Here is a 24,885-nt window from a genome sequence, read left to right on the forward strand (position 1 = left end):
GGTGGGTTTTCATGTCGAGCCTGAATCGGATTCGCCTGCCCAGGAGGTTCTCTCTTGCGTCTCGCCTACCTAGTCTTGGCCGCTTGGCCGTCAGGTCGGTTTCGGTATGCTCCGGGACGGCGGCTGTGAAGAGCCCGGTTGGGTCGGGAGGTGTTGATGATAGTCCGGCACTCCTGGTCCTGAGTTCGTAGCCACATTGAATCGGAGCGACATTACCGCCTATTCGCAAATTCTTCGGAATAGGTACTAGGCAAGTTTGTTGTCGGTCGACATTTCGTGAGAGTCATGATCGCGGTCGGCAAAGCAAATTCATGGAGACCGACCGAGATAGCCGGGGTTGTGTGCTGCGGAGACATGCCCGTCCTTTCTTTTTTCTCCGTCGATTCTCTGCCAAGCCGGGATTTCCGTCCAATGTCTTCCTCACCTTCACCAATCCCTGCTCTGGCCGAGTCTCTCCAGCCGCCGGCATCTGCGAGGCAACGGAGAGGGCCCGAACCCGCACTGTCCCACACCCACCACCAGTGTTTGTCCGTGTCGAGGGCTGGGAGTCGGGACGAAGGGGGGAAGGGGGTCTAGAATTGGGAAGGGATAGATAGCCTCCACTAAACAAACAAATACTACGGATAGAACCAGACCTGTTGGAATCAGAAAGTGTGTGTGCCAGCCTGTATCCTGACCGGGGTGGAGGGGGGAGAGGTCTTGCAAGAAGTTGCTGCGGGTGTGCGATTCAGGCTTTGAGCATTTGCCGTGCACTTGCCAAGTGCTTTTGCTCTGCTTTGTCCTTTGGTCTGTCTGTTGCAAGTCGCAAGTCGCATGTCTGCTTGCCTTTTTTGTTGGTTCATTGTTCGTTTTGTCCACAGAGCCCCTTGCGTGGTTTCCGCTCTTCGCACTATCTTTCTTTGTTGGTTCATCTGCCGCGATCGATATTTTCTTTGTTTGTTGGGTGGTTTCTCCGAGTTCTCCCCACCCCCCCCCCCCCTTCCCTTTCCTCTCCTACCCATGTACTAAATGTTTGCTTGCCTGCCGGAACAGACAACTGTTGACAAGTAGGGGTGACCGTTGTTGGAGGATTTTGATTCCTACGTTTGGGATACCTTGTCGAATGAATGCTTGATTTGAGAGAGCTAACACTTTCCGAACGGATACCTACCTGGAGGATGTATCATGTAGGGTCATCCCGTCCCACATACACCCCGTTTGATGTTGGGTGTGCATGAGATGACAAGCTTTTGATGGGCATTTACTCGATTTAGAGGGTTGCGTCTCGAGGTGAACACGTTTGCTGGAGTCGCGGAATGGTAGGTGCTTTGATGAAGCTTTTTGGGTTCGTCTGATGATCTCGTTTATCAAGAGTTCTTCTTTTTTGATGTTTTTGAAATTTTGTTTTTTTTATATCAGGCGCAGTAGGTGAGCCATGCTTCTGGCCCTTCTTACCGATTTATGAAATCCATGTCCGCCCCGCCGACTGTTTCAGTTATTTTTTGGGCCAGGTCAGAATCTGATAGGGAATTACCCAAGGTACGAATACTTTGGTATAGTTTTCCTCTTCGACCCGGCGGGAAAGGGTGGTTTTTCCAGATATGGATGCTGGCGATCGATCAAAGATGGCGGGGCGCGAGTATCTTAAGAGATGTAATTCATACTCATTAGATGTAGGTGAAATAGAGATAACGTTCTCGCCATTGTTGCATGTGACATGGTGAACTTGCTTTTCTGACTGATGCGTCCGTGTTTCCGACTCGCGCTTATCATGTCTACTCTATCTCATTGGTGCTTTTCTTGCTGGGATTTGGGTCAAGATGCGGAGAGGGAGGATACGCGGGTCATTATTATGAGTGTTGAATTACTACAAAGTTGACTGTGGTACTGCATGTGATCCTTTTCGAAGTTTCGGTTCTTGTCGCGTGAAGGCTGGAAACCTGATATAATAATAAGAGGAGCCCGCCCACTGGCAGTGGCAGCTGAGTTCCACCCCTGGCGAGTGAATGTGCTTTTCTTTGGATCAGGGTCTGGTCAGCCTCTCTCGGATCCTTCCGCGCTTAGCGAGCGCGGCTTGGGGGTTTGGATTGATACATGTAGCTAATCATTGGTTGAGGGAGCATGAAGATGGAGGGGGGGGAGATATTCTTGGAGAGTTTTAGTCTGAGGTTGTCATCTGCTAGGGCTGAGAGGGTTGTGTCGGCTTCAAGTTGGGCCGAGTTGGGCTGGGATGATTAGCAAAAGACTTGGGATACACGTCGCATGAGAAACCCGTAAACGTGGTTTGGGTTTGGATGATGCACGTTGTCGATCACGTCTGTGGGTTTTTTTTCCATGTGAGAGCGGTTCGCGGGCGATGTCCAGGGGCTTTCCGGTGCCTGCTGTTTTGGCGGGTGCTAGTAAGAGAGCCGTTTTTTGCGGCAAGGTAGAAGAGGTTCATGATACTTGTTCAATGTATCGACGAAGAGTGCCGGGATAAGTTTCCCGAATCGTATATATTTTCGAGCACAGCACCCTGGGGCGTTTTTGGATGTGGGGGCTAGTGTTGAGGTGCCAGGCATTCGTTCAAGACTTCCAATTCGGGTTATCGATCCTGGTAATGGCGTGGTGCCTTTCACTTTTAGCAAAGTGCCGGACGCAGAATGAAACGTTTATAGTCTATCGTCCAGATTATACTTGATACCCAAATGTCAAGCCAGAAAGACTACGGTCTTTATGTCTCGTTGAATTTCCTCGAGGTCTATGGTCGTTTGATTATGACCGTTAACGCCAAGTCACTTTCAGTCATGCAGTCGCAGTGTCTATAGCCTAGAAAATCATATTTCCATGCCGTCTGAGCGAAGCGATGAGTTCCTCAATGCGAACTTGATCCAAGTAGAATGTGTATGACCATACTGATTGCGTTTCAAAGTCTTAGATGAGTGTGGTTGAACATCTCTGCATCTCTCAAGAGAACAATGTTAAGAAGCAACTACACGTTTTTTACCTAGACAGTGGTAACTATTTGTATTCTGAGCATTACGACTCCTTCCTACGTAAAATAACATTCTCCAAGCCTTGACTTTTGACATCTTGCCTCTGACTTAATCGTCCACTACGACTCGGTATGTTAGTTCCCAGCTACAGATACTACAGGAGTATGTCATCCATACACGATTGATGCTGGCGTTGCGCCGCAGGTATCCCATTGAGCCGCGCCGCTTGTGTTGTTGTAGCGGCAGATGAGGCACTTTGCCGTGGTGGTGGCTTTATGGGATGAAGATGAGTGATGGAGTTTCAGCATTGGACCCCTACGTGAGGGAGCCAAGGTGGATAACGTGAGGTAGGCCGAGTCATCAGAAGCAACGATATTCAGCAAAGTGCGGGGTACGGTGACTGTACACGAGAAGAAATATTGCGGTGATGTCAGCTTACAGCCAGTGCCTTGGCTCCGACAAGAGCTTCACGAAGTGACTAAGTACATATCTGGCTTACCAACATTGATATGCAACCCACTTCCAGACGATGCAGCTAGCTGTAACTTTGAACATGGGATACCGCAAAGCCCGGCAGTGTTATAGTGTTGATGAATGGGGACTCGCTGCAATACAACCACTTTGTTCTGTTTAGAAACATGGTCTTGATCTTTCATTTTGAGTTGTATAAACTCATTCTTCATGTCTTGGGAGATGAGACTTCAAGCATCGTGTTCGCTTCCGATGGGGCCGTCGATAAGCTTAGACGTAATTACCGTTAATCGACATGCGTATGCATACCAAAGATGTCACCGCCAGACAGCTTCCGATTCGAATCAACTCGTATTATTGAAATTGGTAGCAACCCAGCAGAGGACGTGGTGGTCAGGCACACATCAAAACTTTAGTGATCCTTCACATGCTAGCCGGCGGTTGTCCGTCTTCCTCACTCCTGGGGCGGATCACCAAGCATTCGCATGCACGTCTTCAAATGTTTCGCACTTCCCATGTCCATGTGGCCCTCAGCAACCTCCTCCATAAGGCCATCAAAACGGGAAGATCGCTGAACAAAACAACTCCCAGCTTACCTGGATCAAAATACAAGATGACCCTCAAAACCTGAATTATGAGCTCCTCGCCATGTCCAGCATCCCCATACCCACCACAACATACATACTTGAAGGTTTCCAGTACCTAAAGCAGCAGCTGTACATATATAAATGTTTCATTCATCAAATGGGACCCTGGTGATAATAAAAAGACAAAAGAAATGCGCCGAGGGGGAATCGAACCCCCGGCTCCCCGACGCTGCTGGATGGCAACGGAGAATTTTACCACTAAACCATCGGCGCTTGTTGTTGCTGTTTCCTGTGATGCTGGAACAACTTGGTTGGGGACGAGAGCAACGAAGAGGACTCTTGTTGCTTGTGCGTGGGGTCGTTGTGGAGGGCGAGGGTCTCGTGAGATTTGAGTCGCGTGGGGCAGGAAGACGTGCAGAGATGGGGTGGGCACTGGGCAAGAGACGGGACTCTAAGCAGTGGGGCAGGGACTTGGGGATGATGAGCTTTGGAAAGTTGCAGCATTCCAGTTGCTGGCTCGATGGCCTTTTCCAGGGCTTTCATCGTTTTTTCTCCGCCGAGCACTCGTGGCAATTTGGGGTGATCTTTGAGGATTTGGCAAAGCCGCAAATTAAGTGATTCCGGTAGGAGGCTACTTGAAGGGATCCTGTATCATTCAAGATGCTTTTCGTATTCCGAATGCAAGTGTCATTGGGTGAGACAGGCTGCAGCTTTGGATAGGGGCAGATATAAGTGGCCGAGAAGTCATGTCCTCACAGTCATTTCAGATATGCAAGAAAAGAGCGAGTGTTTTGAGCGGAGAATTTTCTTCGTTTATGCGAAAAGCTACGCTACCTCGATTCGAGGAATCTATGACTATCTAAAATCCAAATGCTAACGAAACCATGCCGCTGGGTAGCAGGAGCAAGAGACTACTGAGCAACTTCGCCTCCCAGAAAGGAGGCCGGCTTGCTTCTCAGACTCTCCCTCTCCAACTTGACTCCACCCGTCCCGAAAATGTAATATCAAGCAAAGCAAAGTCAAATAACTGCAAAAGAGAAAAGACGAAAAGCAAAGCAAACCACATCTGCCGCGTACTTAGGTGCCTCCTCCAAATGCTCCGCGTGCCAATCAATCCTTGTGTTCATCAGGCTCTGTCTTGGGAACAATCGTATCGCGCGCCTTTGCCTCAGCAATCTCATCCTCCTTGGCAAACTCGTCAATCTCATCATCGTCGTGGTCATCAAAAACGACCAATGGTGCAGCCTGAGGAAGCCGCGATTGTACCGAATGCCATTCCTTTCGCCAGAGGCTAATAAGATCGACAAGCCTTTTCTCGGTCTCCTCGTTGCTGCTATTGTCCTCGTTCTTCATGGTTCTCTTGGCGCAGAGACGAGTAGCGATGCGCTTGAACTCCTTCCGCATCATAGCGCCGCATCCGTCCTTGGGATCATCCCAATGACCCTTGGTGGCGAGAACCACCTCGTGTACTTCGTGCCTCAGTTTCCTTTCTAGGTCGTCGCGCACTGTCTCAAACATGGCTAGGCCCACGTTAGTTGCGTGTTTGGAAATCTCTTCCGACTGCTTCTTCATGATTCCTTTGCCTACTTGAGAGTCAGTGTCCATGTCTCTTCGAATGGTTCATGGGAAAACGAGACCATACCCTTCTTCTTGAACGCCGCTTCGAAACCCGGCTTCATTTCCTTAGCCAGCGTGCTCAGAACGTCAATTTTAGACATTCTCGAAGCCCTGTGGCGAAGGGTGTTCATGCTGGTCAAGATTTTGTCCGTGAATAATAGGAAGATGTTTTCCATCTTGTAAGAGTTTTTCCTGACCATGTGCAGGAATGGGGTTGGAAGCTCCTCGCTGCTCTCGAAAAGCTTGATCCATTTATCAAATTCCCCGTGCACCGTTCCCCTAACCTTGTTCTTGATCGTAGGAAAGACTCGTGAGAACGCGGTTTGCCACTTTTCATGATGACCTCGCCAAAATGATGTGTGCCTGTTCCCAAATTAGCTCTCGATGAAAATCAAGGGCAGTGCGTGGGAAGCACCTACACATCTGCCATCCAGTTGATGTTCCGTCGCGCGACACCCCTCTTCGGAACAGGCCTATAGAGACTGCCGCATCTCTTGGTACAAGCCTTGTAGGTGGTCCAGTGCAACTTCTCGTCTTTACCCGCGGAAGAAGCATGTCCTTTCGGGTTCTTCTTCTCCCACCCCTTGACGGAATGCGCGAGGTTTTTGAATGATCTTTCCAATTGAGCTTCTCCAGTTTCATCGGTCTTGATTTGAGCCGAATTTCTGAGATTCTTCTTACGCAATGGCTTCATGCAGATCAGCTGGCTTTGTATCTTTCTTCTCAGGTCCTTTGTAATGTGCTGTGATAGATTAGCAACGCTATTTTGTTCTCGTGACAGGAGTAAACCTACCTTGAAACTATCGCTGATATCTTGAACGGCTTGTCGAATTTTCTTTATCTCATCTGTAGTTAGAGTGGGCAGAGTATTGAAATCATCATGCGTCCATCCATACGCTGCATCGAAGAGCACCTGGATATGGTGGATATCGTTATCCACCCATTCCTCCCTGATGGGTAGAGATATATCGCCAAGCCAGGAACCCAAAGCTGGAATACCTGTAGAGTCGGTGTCCGGGAAACCCTTGAATTCTCTGCCATTCTTGATCTCATTATAGGCGTGACTGCTTACCGGGAAGACCGCGGGTATCGATGAGGCAATAGCCTCAGACGATGAGTGCTTCTCTGCGGCCTTCAGCAGGCTTCCAGCAACGTTCTGGACCATTCTGCGGTTCCGTTCTTGAATGCAAAGATAGGTCAGCAGAGATTCATCCTCTTCCATTGCCTCTTTTCCTGCTTTCTGCGCCTCACTCCGCCCAGTCGTCGTGCGGGGCTCATCAGCCTCATGTGAGTCATTTTTCTGTCTCTTGACATTCTTTGAAGTAGCGGAAGTAGACTTGCGCTTATTGCTGCTGTGATTGAAATGCACTCGAGTATAGTCTTCGGGATCGGAGCCAAACTCCTCATCTTCAGACTCCTCGGGTGGAGGACCTCTCAGACGGGCGTGCAGCTCTATAATCTCCTCAGTGGGAAACTCTTCAGTGGCATTTCTGGTATTGATGTCATCGATCCTGGTAATCACCACACAGAGGGAGTTGGACTTGAACTTGTTGTCTAGATGAAACTTCATCAAGTCATTCTCCGTGAAGATGAGGTCTGCAGCTGCCTTGTTGTCTCCTGCGCGGGATGCCGGAGTGACAAAAATTTGCTTCATCAGCCGATCCTGAAACGTCTCTGCGATTTCTGCCCGGAAAGCTAGAGCATCCTGAGTACCCGGGAGATCCACAAGTTTGATTCCATGACGGAGAATCGGAGCCTTCAAGTAGACCTCAACCTGTTCCACCAAAGGCCAGTACTGAGTCTGGTGTGATCTGAGATTTGAGCTTTCTGCGTACAGCTTAAGAATCTTCTTGAACTGGTTGCCATTTGGAGCCGTGATGGTCTTCTCGCAAGTTTTCTCGTCGCTGGTCCATCGAGTTCCTCGGCCGCGAATCTTGTTGAAGTTACCCTTCTGCATGATCTCAATTGATGATAGTCTTTGGATATCTTCTCCATTCAGACCAGACCAAGCGCAAACCATGTGGATGTGCTGATCGATGTAGTAATTATAACCTCCGTCATAGTCTGGATCGTCGTCTTGAGCTTCATGATGATTGTCGGAGTCTAAAAGCTCTTCCTTAAGGCCATCTAGTTCAGCTTCCACAGTGGCCCAACTCTTGAACGTGATCCTAGCCATATAGCGCTTGTTTCCACCAACTTCATGGTTGTATCTGTAGATACATGCGGCTGCTGTGCAAGCCTCCTCTTGGGACGTGGGGACAATATCACACCGGAGAAGCTCGTTAAGCAGTGAGCTCTTCCCAAGGCCTGTTTCGCCTTGGATACCGACGAGGATTTCTCGAGACTGAGATGTACGCTTCAAGTTCTCTGGCAAAAGAGTCAGCAAGCCCTGGAAGAAGGTGCGAGTAAGCCTTACGGAGGTTAGTTTCCCAGTCTTTCACATCTTGCTTGTGATTGCGGTTCGAAATGGGTTGGAGAACTTTTGGTATCTCCTGAAGTAGGGCAAGACCGACATCGCGAGCTTTCTCCTTCACCCTGACTCGATCACCGATGTTGGTGAGGACAGATCCATTAGTGGTATCCGTCAGCTCGGAAATGTCCGCCATCTTGAAGTAAGATGTCTGTTGTCTCGCTGTGAAATGCTTGAGGTTGAACAATAGGCGCAAAGAGGGACTGGAAAAAGTTTGAGTAGAACTTGTCTGAGTAAAGAGAGTGAGTGGCGACTTTGGAAAATGATCTTGATATCTTTGGTGTTTGAAAGTGTGAAGATTGGAAGTAAAGAAGATTGATGAAGCGTGCAAGCGTAGGGTTTGTTGATGAAGATGTAAAGTTGAAGCTGCGTGAGGCAGTATGGGGGTTTTTATAGGATCAATACGGAGCTGGGTTATGAGGCAAGCAGGAACGAGGCATGCCGCACGAGATAGAACGGGAAGGCGATACCACAGCCATGTATGAAGACCCGAGGCAAGAAGGCCAGAAAAGCCGCTTCCTCCTGTCGCTTCGCTCTCGGTGTCCTTGAAGATATCGTCCGTGGAAGTCGTCCTCCGCTTGGCTGTGATGTTCCACCGCGGTCATTAAGACAAATGAGAAAGGGTCAAAAAGACTGATAGTGTCCTGGTCTAGCAGCTTTTACTCATATATCATGTTGACTTGATGTTGGAACATCTCAAGGTCACTCGGACCAAGGAACACGCTGAAGTGGTCTCGACACCACCTTCCTGTCACACAATTGATGATATTCTTGATTATAATGCTGATTGGGGTATTTCCTACAATTCGAGACGTCAAGGAAGCGCCTCCCGTCTTGGGTATATGGTTCCAGTTCAAGTTCTCAACTCTGATCACACCTTCTTAGATGGGAACGATAGCCCGTTCCCTTTGCTACTGCCCTCTATCCTACATTGGCCGCTGACCCCTTCCTTATTTCCCAAAATGACTCCCGTTGGTCTCCTCGCGACCTGCCTGGATGGGAGAGCAAATCGTTCGTGTCTACCACAATGGCTTCATTAGCTTCACCTTTGACTTTGGGGCTTCGGCTACGGGTTGCGCTGCGATTTTGGCATCCGCGTTGGTTATGGTACTGGCTGTGTTGCTGGCAGGTTTGGGTATTGATTCGAGTTTAGATTTGGCCGAAAACTGTGTAGTTGAACCGGCCTGGTTGATGGCCTTGGCGGTAGCTTTGGGTTTGATAGCGGAGCTGCCCCAAGGTTGAGGTGGAGATCCGGCCTTAGTTATGGCCGTGGTTTGCGAGTCGACATTGGCCTTTTTACTGAGCTTCCTGGGGGCTATGGATTTGATGACGGAGTTGCACCAAGACTTTGGTGTAGATTCGGCTTGAGGTTTCGCCATAAGCTGGACGGTGAAGTCGGCTTTGGTCATGGGTGTGGCTGTAGCTGTGGGCATAATTATGCTTCTGGTCGCAGACTTGACTTTGCGCTTTGCCTTTGGTGTTTTGCCCTTGGGCTTGTCGAAGTCGCGCATCTCCTGTTCGATTCTTTGTTTGATAATCTGTTCCCGCTCGGCCTTGGCCCGCAAGTAGTCCTCTCTGGTCTCATCCTCCAGCTTGATCTGCTCCTGTTCGAGCTTCTCCCGGCGCTCGGCCTCTACCCTCTCTCTGTCTGCTTTCTGCTTACTCTCAGCCTTCTCGGCGAGTTCCTTTGCGGAGGGGTGCTCAGCTATGTACGCCTCTAGCTTCCACAGATACAGCTGCAGCGGGATCGACCGCTTCTTCTTGACGACGAACAGCGACCCGTCGCGGAACATGGGTATCTCCATCAGCTTCGCAAAGTAGTCCACACCCAAGAGCCGCCTGAGATCGTAGATGGGCAGGCTTTTTTCGTACTTTGCGTCTGGGACGTCATAAGTGGCGAACGGCTTCACCCGCTCCTCCCACGCGGAACTGTCTGTTCCCTGATGCCACAGCAGGCAGCTCCGCTTCTCCGACTCGTGCACGTCTTGCCATGTCTTGAGGGGCTCGATGTACGACCGTTTCTGCTCGTCCATCTCGACGTAGTAGGTGATGTACTTCATGATGTTCTTGCGCATGTTCTCGAGAACGAAGTCGCCCATATCCTCGCGCCAGACCAGACGCCTGGGGACGTCGGAGTTCATGACATTTTGGTTCCTGCCCAGGAGCGTCCTCCACTGGTCTCCGAAGGGCGTCTTGCCGCGCTTCCCTGACATGGAATCGATGATGGGTTTCCTGGATACTACGTAGCCGGACGGGGCTTTTTGGAAGAGCCGTTCCGTTTCTCTTTGTGCTGAGAGAGGGTCCACGAGTGGGTTTTCTGGACGTGTTGTTTCTGACGCTGTAACGCTGCCCTCCTCCTCTTCGTCATGCTTCTTGGATCCGTTCTCCTCCTCGTGATGCTTCCTTGACCCATCCTCCACATTACCAGGCTTCTTAGACGCCTCCATGGCCTGTTTCTGTGTCCACAAGACTTCTACGTCGCCCGGCATCCACCAGTGGTCCTTTGTCTCGGGGTTCGTAACGGCCTTGAAGTTCTGGAGGAAGTATTTCGGCAGAACGGCCGCCGTGACGGGGCAGAAGCGGACGGGCGAGGCGAGAGCATGGGCTATGGGGCAGTTCCTATCAGGATCTGCTCGAAATTCTTAGTGCGAAGGGAGCCGCTACTGACCGTACGGATTTTGTTCTAATTTAACGCGAAATCTTCCTCCATTCGGCTGGCTTTTGTGGACTCTGATCTTCGTCTTTCTGGCTTTGGGGTCCCAGTATAATGTCGTCGAGTATTTCTTCACCGGCCTCGCCTCCGTGTAGTTGTTGGTGCCTCTGGGATTGGGTTTAGTGTTCGATTTAGGCTTCGGCTTGGGTATCCTGTATTTCGTCCGGGCTCTCATCCACTCGGGGTCCATGATGGGCGAGATGGGCAGCTCGCCGGCGGACGTCCTGACCGTCTTCTTCTTCTTATAGACTTTGACATCTCTTCCGACTGCGTCACGTCCCAGTCCCTCTTCAATCCTGTCCTTGAACCGCGGCCGTTTTCTTTCCGCCTTGCCCCTTGGGACCCCAACCTCCTGCGCCTCTCTCTCTTGGGCCTCTCCTCTTTCAGCCTCCTTTGACTTGGTTGGGGGACGGAGCACGGCTCTGACCGGTGCGGCTGGGACACGGTGACGATGTGCAATTGAGACCACTTTTTGGACACCCGTGAATTTTTTCATCGCGGAAACGGGGAGGACCCCGGCGGAGAAAAGCGACAGTCGCGACTCTGGACGATCGTTCTCGAAAGAAGTGTTTTGCTGATTGGGTTGTGCAACAGACGTTGGACAGTCGCCCAGCTACGGCGCAAGTAAAAAAGAGCTTTACGCGCCTCGGGGCAATTTTTAGACGAGGACGCGTGGGGGAGCTCGGAGCTCGGGGGGCCCATGGGATTTCGGGGGGCGGCCCAGACAGCATCCTAGCGGGCTGTGAGGTCTCTGCACGTCACTCTACTACCCTGGTGCCGTCGATTGCCGCTTTTCGCAATCTTTCCACGCTCCCCGACTTCGACACTGCAACACCACGCGACCTGCACTTCGCCGCAGCCATGAACAGTCAAAGGACGTTATTCCGAGCCTTGAGGGCTGTCCCGCGGCGGCACGTCAGGACCTTTTCAAACTTCCCCACGTTCCCTCCCGTCGCAGGAGGCGGCAGCCCGCTCGTCGGAAACATCCCTCTGCCCTACATCACCGAGGTTTCGGTTCGTCACTCATGACCCTTTCAACATAATCAGGTCACCAGAGCTAATTGATCAGTCCAATGGTTGGAGGACATGTTAGTACCGCGATCGCTTCTGCAATTGGAGCCGCCCCTGCTGACATCGTAGGAAGACGACATCTTCTCCAAGTTGCTCCAGGTTCGATCCCATGAATATCCCGAGTTGTCGCGCACACTGAGCTGACGAAAATAGGAACGCATTGTCTGCCTCAATGGCGCGATTGACGATACTGTTTCCGCATCAATAGTAGCACAGCTCCTGTGGCTCGAGTCCGATAGCCCCGACAAAGCAATCACGATGTACATCAACTCCCCAGGCGGCTCAGTATCATCAGGTTCGCATACACACACAATTTGAAGGTCGCGGGCGCAATAAGCGGGGGCATAATGCTGACGAAAACATGAAGGACTGGCCATCTACGATACAATGACATATATCAAGTCGCCGGTATCAACAGTATGCCTCGGCGCCGCCTCCTCCATGGCGGCGCTGCTCTTGACGGGAGGCGAGGCCGGAAAGAGGTACGCCCTGCCGCACAGCTCCGTCATGATCCACCAGCCGCTCGGCGGGACGCAGGGCCAGGCGTCCGACATCCTCATCTACGCCAACCAGATACAGCGCATCCGCAAGCAGATCAACGATATCATGAAGCGCCACATTAACAAGTCGTTCGGCCACGAAAAGTACAGTCTGGAGGAGATCCACGACCTGATGGAGCGCGACAACTACCTGTCGGCGGAGGAGGCCAAGAGCATGGGCGTCATTGACGAGATTTTGACACGGAGGGAGGAGAAGGACCTGAAGGAGAAGGACTCGACGGAAGAGCAGAAGACGAAGCCCTAAGCCTAAGGGATGTCTATCTGATTGGTATGCAGAAAACCGTGATCGGCAACATCCTGTCTTGTAAAGCCATCGATGGAGCTGAGCTGCGATTGTAGGAGAGAGGAATATGGAGGCATCACACGCGTTGCCGGGTAGCCGTGGCCCACTTCCGGCGGATTCGGTCTGAAAAGAACGGGGCTCGTCCGGGACCGGAAGCGTTCCGGGCTTTTCGGAAATAAGCACGAGGTAATCTTAAGAGGTAAAGTTGAGAGCAAAGTCATAGCAACTCAATGTTCCTCACGGGCTTGGAAATAGCCTCAATAGAACCAATTGCGACTCTAGGCAAATTCAATCGCAGATGAAATACACCAATAACTCTTGCACTCAAGCTACCATACTGCGGTCGTGGTGCGACTCCTGACATCGCACACCGTGGCTGACCTTGCTGACCTTGCACCCGACTCCGGTGGCTCACCTCAACCTGGGGGGCGGAACCATAGCTGTGGCCAATCAGCGGCAAGGTATTTCAATGCGGGGAGCACTCGGCGGGGAGCTCCAGAATTTTTGCGAGCCGACATCGCCCAAATGTTTCCCCCCCGGTCTGCTAGCGGCTGCTCCAAAAAAACCATCGCTCGCAACGCTTCGTCGCCGTGTCCCTGTGACTGTCCCTGTGATCTCGGGTCTTTCTTACACCGCACGTCTGTTTTCGTGACTCACCTTGCATCAATATTTAAGGAAGAAACGGGCAAGAATTTGGAAACGAGATCAATTGGACCTCAATTGAACAAGTCAACTCCCTCTTATACACCCTCCCGCATCTCCATCTCCCTCCCCCCCGTTCCGTTCTGCAGCGTTGTCTCCTGGGGCTTCCCGGCGATACCCTCGACGAAATGCTCTCCCGGTCCATCGCCCGCCAGTCACAAGCTCTCAGAGCTGCGACAAGGCGTCCTACCTTTGCCAGCCATGCGTACGACCCCAATTGAGCCCCGTCAATAGCAGAAATCCCAATGGCTAACCTGGCTCGAGCAGACGTCTCCTCTCCACCACCGCGCCCCGACGCGCCGACGACAACCTGAACAAGGTGTCCGCCAATATCACCCAGCCCAAGTCCCAGGGCGCCTCGCAGGCTATGCTGTACGCCACCGGTCTCACCGAGGAGGACATGAACAAGGCCCAGGTCGGCATCTCGTCCGTCTGGTACGAGGGCAACCCCTGCAACATGCACCTGCTCGACCTGTCCAACATTGTCCGCCAGTCCGTCAAGGACGCCGGCCTCATCCCCTACCAATTCAACACCATTGGCGTCTCTGACGGCATTTCTATGGGCACAAAGGGCATGCGCTACTCACTGCAGTCGCGTGAGATCATCGCCGACTCCATCGAGACCGTCATGAACGGCCAGTGGTATGACGGAAATATCTCCCTGCCCGGCTGCGACAAGAACATGCCCGGAGTTGCCATCGCTATGGGCCGTGTCAACCGTCCCAGCATCATGGTCTACGGCGGCACCATCAAGCCCGGCTGCAGCAAGAGCGGCGAGTCTATCGACATCGTCTCCGCCTTCCAGGCCTATGGACAGTACATCACCGGTGAGATCACAGAGGAGGAGCGCTTCGACATCATCCGCAACGCCTGCCCCGGCAGCGGCGCCTGCGGAGGCATGTACACGGCCAACACCATGGCCACCGCCATCGAGACCCTCGGTCTGACCATGCCGCACAGCAGCAGCAGCCCCGCCGAGGACCCGGCCAAGAAGGCAGAGTGCGAGAACATTGGCGCGGCCATCAAGAACCTTCTCAAGGAGGACATTCGCCCGCGCGATATCATGACCCGCCAAGCGTTTGAGAACGCCATGGTCGTCGTCAACATCCTCGGCGGCAGCACAAATGCCGTCCTCCACCTGCTCGCCATCGCCGACTCGGTCGGCATCAAGCTGACTGTCGACGACTTCCAGGCCGTCTCCGACCGCACGCCCTTCCTGGCCGACCTGAAGCCCTCTGGAAAGTACGTCATGGCCGATATGCACCGCATCGGCGGCACCCCCGGCCTGCTCAAGTTCCTCCTCAAGGAGGGTCTTATCGACGGCTCGGGCATTACCGTCACTGGAAAGACGATGAAGGAGAATGTGGCGAGCACACCCGACTTCCCCGAGGACCAGCCCATCATCCGCCCCTTTAGCAACCCTATCAAGCCCACGGGCCACATCCAGATCCTGCGCGGACAGCTCGCACCCGGCGGCTCCGTCGGCAAGATCACGGGTAAGGAGGGTCTCGTCTTCACGGGCAAGGCGCGCGTGTTTGACGAGGAGGACGGCTTCATTACTGCGCTGGAGGCGGGCGAGATCAAGCAGGGCGAGAAGACTGTCGTCATCATCCGCTACGAGGGACCCAAGGGCGGTCCCGGCATGCCGGAGATGCTGAAGCCCAGTTCCGCCATCATGGGTGCTGGGTTGGGCAAGGACGTGGCGCTGTTGACGGACGGACGGTTCTCTGGCGGCAGCCACGGTTTCTTGATTGGCCACATTGTGCCTGAGGCCATGGAGGGCGGACCGATTGGTCTGGTGAATGATGGCGACGTGATTACGATTGACGCGGAGAAGAGGGTCATTGACACGAACGTCTCGGACGCGGAGATGGCGGAGCGGAGGGCCAAGTGGACGGCGCCGCCGCCCAAGTATACCAAGGGTACGCTGAAGAAGTACTCTGCCCTCGTCAGCGACGCTAGCTCTGGATGTGTGACGGACGGCAACATCTAACGAGTAGTTGAAGAGAAGAAGAGAAGTTCCTTCTTTTGTCATTTTCTTTGGCGGATTCAAAAGGGAGCGGCGGGATTTTTTATTTACTAGAGTCTTCTACACTGTTATACCATCATCTTCTTGTACGGCTTCGGAAAAGGTAGTCCAAAATTGGAGTTTTATTTACGTGGTTAATCGTACAAACGGTCCCCAATAGACTTGGCAACATGTGTTGGTGTAAAAGTAAGAGAGGCATTCAGATACATGGGCAGACGAGTTTGAAATTTGTGGTATACGCAGTTTCAAAAACACACTACAAAACGTTCCACAGTGGATTATCTTTACACAGCGGCCTCACTAAACAGACGCGGCTCGTGCCTGCTTTCCTTTTTTCCTTCCTTCGTTTTGCCGTTTAAACGATTTGGAAACATCGCACAACAAAGCGCCTCCGAAGCTCCTAGCTATGCAATAACACCCAGCTAAAACGTAAAAGCACGACAGCCACCAAAGTTGCCAAAACCACCATCCCTTTTCCCTTCGCTTCCCTGCTTTCTCCGGATGATGGCGGCGGGGGGGCTTGCTTCGAGTGCTCACTTCCGCCCGTTCCACGCCTCGATAAAGGCAGACTTATCCCGCAGCGTCAGACCGACACGCTTATTCCGACACAACCTGGCCAGAGCCTCGCCGACCTTGTCCAGCACCCGTTGTTCCTCGATCGACAGCGCCACCGGCGCATCGCCCCCTGCCCCGAGTCGTCGTTGCGCGGAGGAGCCGGTCTCGGCGGCAACGGAGGACGAGACGCCGTTCGTCTGGGCGGCCGAGGAGTTGAGGATGCTTTCGGCGACGCGGACGCGGATGCAGGTCGTCGGGCGGGAGAGGAGGTCCCAGAGGAACTTGAACCAGCGGCCGGGGACGGGGGTCGTTACGTCGGCGGGGGTGTAGCGGATGCTGACGGGGAAGATGTGGACTTCGGGGCTGACGGCGAGGAGGGATGGCGTGAAGGGGAGGACGCCCTTGCCGTTTGTGGTGCCTCCTTCGGGGAAGACGGCGACGACGCGGTCCGGGTAGCGCTCGAGGAGGGCGGCGAGGTCGGTGAGCTTTGCGCCCCGGGTTGCTGGCGGGGGCGCGAAGCGGACGGGGGAGAGGGCGTAGAAGACGGCGCGGAGGAGGGAGATCCGCTCGACGGATCTGGTGTTTGGGTAGGAGATTGTAAAGATTGGGTCAAAGATGGCGGCGAGATAGACGGCGTCGATCGGGGAGGTGAAGTTTGCGGCGATGACAGAGCCGGGGTGGGGGAAGCGCTGCGGGGGTTGGTCGGCGAGGGTGCCGCGGCGGACGCCGTCGAGCTGGAGGTCGACCCACCATATTCCCGGGATGCCCATCATGCCCCAGAGGAGGACTTTGCGGACGGCGACGGGGAGGAAGGGGCAGAGGTGTTGGAGGAATAGGAAATAGGTTGCCGCGTAAGTAAGGAAGATGGGGAGGCGGACGAAGAAGAGCAAGGTGTGGAAGACGGAGGAGAGGGGAGAAAGGGTCGTCTTGACGGGGATGAAGGGCGAGATGCCCGAGCCTGGTGGGATGTTAGTCGACGATCTTCTTCTCCCGTTAGCATCTTGGACTAGGTTGGGTGTCTTTACCTTTGTCGCGGAACTGGCTAAACTTCTCCATTGTTGGAGGCGGTGGAGTTGTAACAGTAAGATGTGAAGTGAAGTTCGTGTAAGTCCCAGTAGACCAGGGGGGCGGGGAGTAGCGGGTTGATCACCGCGACATGAGGTTTCGGATCGCAACGGTTGCGAGTGTTTGGTGGGCGTCCTAAGGGCGGGATACGGATCGACGCAAGTACGTTGGGAAACAACCAACAAGCTAGAGAAGAGAGAGGGGAAGCTGAAGATAGAAAGTTGAGTGAGACTCGGGAATTGCTTGCTCGTGTCACGCAACTCCGGTTTTTTTTTTTTCCCCTGTCGTCTCCTAGCACTGAATTCCTCTCCGTTGGGGGCAGCAAGACACAAATCTCAGATGCGACCTGGCGAATGAGCTTCCCAACGTCATGGTGCGGCGACGCCCGGCAGTGACATGTGAAATAGGGAAAAAAAAAGGCCACCACGTTGCGCCTGGCTGTGGGTTGGGCGCGAGAGGAGCAAATCGGCGACCGCTTACCGGATTTAGATAGCTGCAGCCCCGCTTTACCTGCGTGCCATGTGCTGCGGCAGTTCATGCCTGAGAACCCAAGCACCAAGGCAGAACCTCGGGTGGATCTTGGGTTTGATCCCAAGGCAGGAACGCGGCAAGTGACAATCCACAGGTAAATGCAACCACTCACCACGGTGATTACTTAAGACACTGGACCCAGTGGTTATGTCAGCGTTGCACAATTCCCGTTGCCCCGGACAGCCATCCACACCCCAGCCGTCGCAGTGTGTACACAATTCACAGTAAACACTCAGACCCTGGCGATGCACCTCCACAGCCCCCGATTGGGAAGCGCGCAAACAAATCCCACCACCAGTGCTAGCCGGCCCAGCACCAGTCACAACCCACACCCCTCCCCATATTCAATCATAGCTGTGGGCTTTTTTGCGATTCCTGTTGCTGCATGCCTGCTCCAACTTCACAACGTCTTCTCCTACCGCGTCCAGAACCGGAGCGCTGCTCCTCGTGTCCCACATCATCATACCAGTTGTAGCTCGTCGCATCGACAGCATCCTCAACATGGACACTGCGGAGAATACGGTATGTCTCTCTGCGATGCGGACATTCAAGCTTTGGCGATGATCGCAACGGAAAAGCGCAGAATGAACCACCACCGGCTGACACATTTACCTTGCTCCAGCAACACCATTTCCGATCCTCCGTCATCCGGCCTCACAGCAACCTCCCGCGACCAGGCGCCTTCTCCTCCGGCCTCTCTGAAATGAGCGAAGCACAGAACAACGCGCGCGCGCACCCGTCAATGATTCCACCGCCGGCGTCCAAGATCGGCTCGCTCAATGCCGCGATGAAGAGGGAGGTTCCGAAGCCAGGTTGGTCCTACTACCCTCCCGGGCTGCGGTGGGAATGGTGGCGGCAGCTGACCGTGCCTTCTATAGCTGAGCATTCAGCTACCAAGCACCACAAGACCCTCGCCGAGAGGGCAGGCGAATACCCGACGAAGTCCTCGGCGGCGGCAGGTGCTTCCGGCATCGCCAGGGCGCCCTCTGTCAGGCGGGTGCCCGGATCAACATTGGCTGAGGTAGGTTCAATTCTGTTTGCGTGTGTCTCCGTGCACCTCGCATCTCATCCCGAACGTCCCACGTCGACTTCTTCTTGGAGATGGCCCCCGAGTCGACTACCGCATCCAGTATCGTTCTCCGTTTCGACGGTGTTCGGACGATCCTGTGGATAGCGGTCCATCTTTTCCGCTCTGTACGGCATATTTGGCGGGCGGTCGTCCGTTCCGTTCCTCATCCGTCCTTCTGGCAAAGGCTGCTTGTCCTCTTTCCACTTAGCTGGATCCGGACCGACTTGAATGGATTTGATGTTCGACGTACTCTGAATCACCGACGCTCTCGTCCTCGAAACGGTTCCACGGCCCCTGCCCCAACGTATATCCGCAGCGTCTCTGGTCGACTGCAGCTGTGGCTGGGATTACAAAGCGACAGCGACGACACGCGCAGCAGCGTTCGACTTCTCCTAGACGCCGAGGTACAAGACGGTGAATGTTATCGGGCCATGGAATGCGACGAGGACGACGAGACGGACGACAGGGATGAGCTGCGATGTGTACCGCCCAAAGCTCGCTCAAAACAGCCACATGTAGTGCACATGCTGACTCGTAGCAGCTCAAAAACCCAGACAATATCAGACCTCGAAATGGAACAACAACATCACGATACAATCAGAATAGCAGCTTCTCCGCGAGTGTCGGCCCCAGAGGCCACGAACGCGCAAAGTCCTCCCTTGCTCACTCAAAGTCGGTACACGGACAACCCCGGACCCGAAACGCCAATCCGCATACGAGACCGCGCACGGCATACGGTCATCGATCAGAGGAGGAATTCGATGGACCAATAGAACAACAGCATGGTACGACTCTGCAATCCCAGCGACTGAACTTTCTGCGACCCCTTGAATTTCAGCCCACCAAGGCTAGACATGCCAGTCACACGTCACAAATGCATTCGCACAGAGAAGTCTCTCTGAGCAGCCGGTTTGGTGCACTATCCATCAAGGACGACACCAGTACAAGCTCAGCACAATATGAAGATCAAGTGGTTTTCAGCCAACATGAAGACAACAGCGCCAGTCCAAGGTCGACGACGGCGAGCATCGCGCAAGTGGACAACGTCACCATGAGCACGTCATCACGCAGGGCCCTCATGAGACCGCCAGATCTGTCACCGAAGAAGAGGCAGGCCAGTCGCATGACGGATCCTGTCACGCCTTCACCAGATTCTAAGCGATCGAGGGCCATGATGGAAAGACTCGAGGAAACAATAATGGCCATCAAGGACTCCAGATCCCCTGCCAGATCCCCTTCTCCTTCCAGACTTCACTTCCTAACAAAAGATTCTAACTTGACTCAATTCGTAGGCTGGGATGTCGAGGGCAGGGTCGCAGAGCTTGACTCGCAGTTCAAACAAGTGAAGGAATCTATGACTGTCATGCTCTCCGATAAGGAGCTGATGGACGAGCGAGTGGACATGTACAAAAAGAGAAGTGAGTTCGGACGATGAACTAGCACGGACTGAACTAATTGGCTGCTGCAGTCTCGGAACTCGAAGCGGAACGAGACAAACTCGAAGACCGCAATGGAAATTTTCAAAACGAGATTAGCAGCCTGCGCGAACAGATGCAAAAACTGACCATTGAATCCGAAACGGAGAAACGCAGCCACAAGTATGAGCTCGAGGATGAGGCCCGGAAGCACCGTCATGAGCTCGACGAGCTGCGGCGCGAGCTCAAGGACGAGACGCAGCGGGCGGAGAAGAGCCACCGAGAGGCTTTGGATGCTCTCGAGCGACATTTCAAAGCAGAGATTGAGGAAGAGCGTAATCAAAAGTCCAGAGAGGTTCAAGATCTACGCACACGGCTGGGCCACGAGCAACAAGACCTCAGCATCACCCTTCAGAAGAAGGATAGAGAGGTGTCAGATATTAGAGGAGTGGTAGAGACACTCAAGGGAGATCTGGACCGCGAGCAAAGTCTCAAGAAGGGCCTCGAGGCCAGCATTTCGGAGCTCTCTGCCTCCAACGTCACCCTAGAGGCCAAGATTAACTCCCTCAAGTCTCATGTCGAGTTCCTCGAGTCCGACAGTAAGGCTCAGTCGGATTCTTTCTCCAACATGGAGGCCAGACTCCAAGAAGCGCTCAAGGCTGCCCAAGTGGCTGAGGAGAAGCTCATCAAGGAGGAGACGGAACGCCGTGTTCTCTTCAACAAATACCAAGAGCTCAAGGGCAACATCCGCGTCATGTGCAGAGTTCGTCCTGTGCTGAACCCGTCAGAAGGGGCGCCGGCCAAGGTGACCTTCCCTGACGAGAAGACGTCTGCCGAGATCGCGTTGCAGACGCAGGAGGTCAACAGTTTCGGCGACGTCTCGAACAAGAACATCAACTTTGAGTTCGACAGGGTGTTTGACCCGTCAGCCCAGAACCAAGACGTATTTGACGAGATTTCGCAGCTCGTGCAGAGCGCGCTCGACGGATACAACGTGTGCATCTTTTGCTACGGCCAGACGGGATCTGGAAAGACGCACACTATGTCTTCGGCAGACGGCATGATCCCTCGCGCGACGCACATGATCTACGACACGGTCACCAAGTTGAAGGAGAAGCAGTGGACCTACAAGATGGAGGGCTCCTTCATTGAGGTATACAACGAGGAGCTCAATGACTTGTTGACGCCCAACAGTCGCGAATCAGACAGCAAGGTACGCAAGCTCGAGATCCGGCACGATGACGCCCGCAAGCAGACGGCAGTGCTCAATTGCAAGACTGTATCTCTTGATTCGGCCGACACGGTTGAAGTGATGCTTGCCGAAGCGCAGAACAACCGATCGGTGGCGGCGACCAAGGCCAACGAGCGGTCGTCGCGTTCGCACAGCGTCTTCATCCTGAAGCTGTCTGGCTACAACTCGGCAACAGGAGAGCGGTGCGAGGGTACGCTGAACCTGGTGGATCTTGCCGGCTCTGAGCGGCTCAAACACTCGCAGGCCGAGGGCGCCAGGATGAGGGAGACACAAAACATCAACAAGTCTCTGTCGTGTCTCGGCGATGTGATTGAGGCACTGGGCAAGAAGAGCGGGCACATTCCCTACCGCAACTCAAAGTTGACGCATCTGCTTCAGTATTCCCTCGGAGGCAACAGCAAGACGCTCATGTTTGTGATGGTCAGCCCGCTGGAGGCGCATCTGAAGGAGACGGTGACGAGTTTGCGTTTTGCTACCAAAGTGAGTTTCAGACAGCAGCAGGAGCAGCACCAGCAGCACCAGCAGCAAGCAACCCCATATGACAGGATGATGCTGACGCGACGCAGGTTCATAATACCCACATTGGCACTGCCAAGGCTACGAAGAAGGCGTAGTAGACCGGCCGGCTGGCTGATGAAGGCGTTCTTGGATGAGAGTCACCGTGACGGGGACCGGCGTTGGAGGATTTATTGCGTGATTGACGGGGCATTGTTGAAGCTGTATATCCTAGAAATACGTACGAGTACGATTTCGACATACAATACAGGCCCGAGGGCACTTTGTACACACTGTGCTCCTAGTATGAGTGGGATGGTGATGCTTGTGAAGCCAATTTGATGTCAATGAAAGCATGCCTTACATTCCTTAGGTAGTTAAGGTATCTGAGGGAATCTAGGACCTACGGCAATGAGGTAAGGTTGCTGTCCTCAGCGCCCCCGCCTTCCGGGGAGACGTAGGTACCTCATTACCTACTTACCTTACCTAGGTGACCTAAGCACCTCACGCGTCAGGCGCGTCTCCCCCGCTGAACCTTCTCGGAGCCTGTGCCCATGCCGCTCCAACCCCACCATCCAACTTCTCGACGTCCTTTTGCTGAGTAGGTCGCAAGACGCCGGCCAAACCAACAGCAACATGAGACACAAAGGAGGCCGCCAACACCTCCTTTGATCAAGCATTTGTCTGTCGAATTGGAGCATCAGCAGTGACATTGTCTCTTGCAACATTCTTTCTTTCCTCAGTCTCTACGATTTATTCTTTGCGGGCATCCATCAATGCCATCGAATTACTGGGCAACGATTCGAATTCCAGCGTCGTCTTAAGCCATCTCCCGACTTCTTGGGGCGCGGCATATTTACCCTGTCCTCTCCTGATCCGCGAGGCCGAGTCTCGATTATCTGCGCGGCGATCCTCTCTTTGAAATTAGAGATTACGATTCACTGCGAAAACGAGCGGAAGAAGTAACGACATCCATCGTCCTCAGCCCACGCTATCCGGCCAACGCCCCCAGATTCCAAATGGACGCCATCTCGAAGCCCAAGAAGGGCCTTGGCAGCTCCATATGGGCCACACGAGGCAAATCCCAATACTATACGCCCTCCCAACCCTCATATAAATCCCAGCCAAAACAATCCGTTTCATCGGTCATCACGCCCGCGACACCGCGACCGCCTTCCCCGACCAAGAATGGCGCTGGAGTCCGTCCCGCTGCAAACACGCCCATGAACGCACACACGCCCGGCCCGACCTCCGCACCCGGACTCACACCCAACGGAAACGGGAATGCCACCTCCCGAACGGGCCCCTCGGCGCAGCAGGAGTTCAAGAGGTACATCCAGATTGTCCGGCGGCTCAAGTGGAAGCTGCCGTACCTGAGCCACGGGTACCACCACGCCATAGCACGGCCTGGGTCCCCGCTGTACGGGGGCGAGACGGACGCCGAGGAGGCGGAGCTCATGTTCAAGCTCGACTTTTACGAGTATTACATGCTGTTGGAGCGGGCGCTGGTGCATTTGATGGGGGTGTTTGGGATTACGATTTCGAGGGACGGGTGGGTTACCGCGAGGCAAACTTATGGGAATGGGAATGGGGCGACTGGGGCTTCACAGCAACAGGCGACGCATACGTATCACCAGAATGTGATTGCTGCGCTGGAGAAGGAGGACAATCCGCTTCACGAGGCGTTGGGCAGCGGGGAGGTGCTGTTTCACTTGTCGAGGGCCAAGGAGTTGCGGAATCGGTGGAAGTATGCCGAGGAGGGCGACGGAAAGGCGGGGAGGAGCAGCGTCGCGGGGAGGGAGAGGGCGGGGACGGCGCCGCTGGAGAGCTATGACCTCGACAGGATTTTTAGGTACATTTTTGCCGGGTTCGATGCCGGTTACGCGGTTGCTGAGAGGTGGGTACAGGCGGAGATGGAGGCTGGTGCCGGTGGTGATGGTGATAGAGGGGGAGAAGGGATTGTTGAGATGGAGGAGGACGAGTTTGATTTCATGGTTGAGGCTATGGATTGGGAGGCTGTTTAGTGAGCGGATGATTCGAGGCGGAGGGAATGGAATGTCCTGGATAGCTGCGTTGTCGGAGGGTTTGATGAGTTTGACAAGGCGAGACGCAGGACTGGGGAGCAAAGATGCTACGCCTCGGCATTGGTAGAACATTGATGCGGATGCGGAGACTTTGCATCGCAGAGTTGTTGGTGGACCTATGACGGGTCGAATGGTGGCATAGCATACATTGTTAGACGATACCCTTTTCGATAGTTCATTAGAAGTTTTCGATTCCAAGAACTCGACGTCTTGACTTGAGTCTATTCAAATTCGCTTGCTTGGAGGCACGGGATACGCGGTGATGTTGATGTTGAGAAGGACTTTTTTCCTGATTCCGGATGATGGCAGGACCGGAACGGAGCTTGGCCATCCTGGTAGACGGTGAACCGCGAGCTCGGGGTGCAGGACCTCGCTCCGAAGATGACTGATCTTCTAGTAATGTATTCGAGGTTTTGGGTTCGAGGAAGGTAAAGCAAAGGATGTTTGCAGACAGGGTTCCAGGAGCTAGCTGGTGAGTAGTCGTTTGTGGGGTTCGTATTCGGCAGCTGTTGGCCACGCGACCCGCCGGGTAGGGGGAGGAGGGGGAGGAGGGGACGGGAAGCTCTTGATTTGATGCTTGGTTTGAACGGATGGCATGGCATCTGGTCCGTCGACTTTGGTGGATGGGGGGAATGAATGTGGATGGTAGCGAAGAGATGGCAACGGGAGGGAACCGATGGTTGCTAGCTCAAATCCCGATGCGTCGTTTGTTACATGCAGATATGAAGTTTGCTTTTCGTGGCTTGTTTCCTGGATTAAATGTAATGGTGGTAATGGGCGGAGGTTGCACAAATGGCCATTGGCAGACACGGAGAGAAAGAAAGAGCGAGAGAGGAAGGGATGAGCTATGCGAGAGAAGCGAGAGAAGCGAGAGAAGCGAGGCATGCGAGCTTTGCGTTGTCAAAGAGAATCCTTCAGACGTTTGTCCAGTCTCTAGTAAATCTTCCGCATATCAGATGATG

At 53.7% G+C, this 24,885-nt stretch overlaps 7 protein-coding genes across 7 annotated transcripts; 4 read left to right on the forward strand and 3 right to left on the reverse strand.

The window, feature by feature from the left end:
• Positions 1-5,122: 5,122 nt before the first annotated feature.
• Positions 5,123-8,235, reverse strand: CORC01_11881 (uncharacterized protein; the record flags this gene model as incomplete). Its single annotated transcript, XM_022623503.1, has 5 exons — positions 5,123-5,595; positions 5,655-5,992; positions 6,049-6,371; positions 6,423-7,996; positions 8,046-8,235. The coding sequence occupies 5 exons, from the start codon at positions 8,233-8,235 to the stop codon at positions 5,123-5,125; spliced, it is 2,898 nt and encodes a 965-aa protein (XP_022469971.1).
• An 883-nt stretch (positions 8,236-9,118) lies between these two features.
• CORC01_11882 (uncharacterized protein) lies at positions 9,119-11,308 on the reverse strand (the record flags this gene model as incomplete). The annotated part of the gene is made up of 2 exons (XM_022623504.1): positions 9,119-10,704; positions 10,768-11,308. The coding sequence occupies 2 exons, from the start codon at positions 11,306-11,308 to the stop codon at positions 9,119-9,121; spliced, it is 2,127 nt and encodes a 708-aa protein (XP_022469972.1).
• Positions 11,309-11,673: 365 nt separating this feature from the next.
• CORC01_11883 (ATP-dependent Clp protease proteolytic subunit) lies at positions 11,674-12,687 on the forward strand (the record flags this gene model as incomplete). The annotated part of the gene is made up of 4 exons (XM_022623505.1): positions 11,674-11,826; positions 11,953-11,982; positions 12,037-12,178; positions 12,251-12,687. 4 exons carry the CDS (start codon positions 11,674-11,676, stop codon positions 12,685-12,687), a joined length of 762 nt encoding a protein of 253 aa, XP_022469973.1.
• Positions 12,688-13,556: 869 nt separating this feature from the next.
• On the forward strand, positions 13,557-15,421 carry CORC01_11884 (dihydroxy-acid dehydratase; the record flags this gene model as incomplete). Its single annotated transcript, XM_022623506.1, has 2 exons — positions 13,557-13,633; positions 13,696-15,421. The coding sequence occupies 2 exons, from the start codon at positions 13,557-13,559 to the stop codon at positions 15,419-15,421; spliced, it is 1,803 nt and encodes a 600-aa protein (XP_022469974.1).
• A 569-nt stretch (positions 15,422-15,990) lies between these two features.
• On the reverse strand, positions 15,991-17,068 carry CORC01_11885 (acyltransferase; the record flags this gene model as incomplete). Its single annotated transcript, XM_022623507.1, has 2 exons — positions 15,991-16,970; positions 17,038-17,068. 2 exons carry the CDS (start codon positions 17,066-17,068, stop codon positions 15,991-15,993), a joined length of 1,011 nt encoding a protein of 336 aa, XP_022469975.1.
• A 942-nt stretch (positions 17,069-18,010) lies between these two features.
• Positions 18,011-21,958, forward strand: CORC01_11886 (kinesin motor domain-containing protein; the record flags this gene model as incomplete). Its single annotated transcript, XM_022623508.1, has 7 exons — positions 18,011-18,130; positions 18,231-18,420; positions 18,487-18,629; positions 18,710-19,159; positions 19,219-20,095; positions 20,146-21,824; positions 21,911-21,958. Coding segments are annotated over 7 exons (3,507 nt in total), but the record flags the coding sequence as incomplete, so codon positions are not given.
• Positions 21,959-22,858: 900 nt separating this feature from the next.
• CORC01_11887 (uncharacterized protein) lies at positions 22,859-23,863 on the forward strand (the record flags this gene model as incomplete). The annotated part of the gene is made up of 1 exon (XM_022623509.1): positions 22,859-23,863. The coding sequence occupies one exon, from the start codon at positions 22,859-22,861 to the stop codon at positions 23,861-23,863; it is 1,005 nt and encodes a 334-aa protein (XP_022469977.1).
• Between the last annotated feature and the right edge of the window lie 1,022 nt (positions 23,864-24,885).

This window comes from Colletotrichum orchidophilum, assembly GCF_001831195.1.
Source record: "Colletotrichum orchidophilum strain IMI 309357 chromosome Unknown Scaffold_136.1, whole genome shotgun sequence".
Lineage (NCBI taxonomy): Eukaryota > Fungi > Ascomycota > Sordariomycetes > Glomerellales > Glomerellaceae > Colletotrichum > Colletotrichum orchidophilum.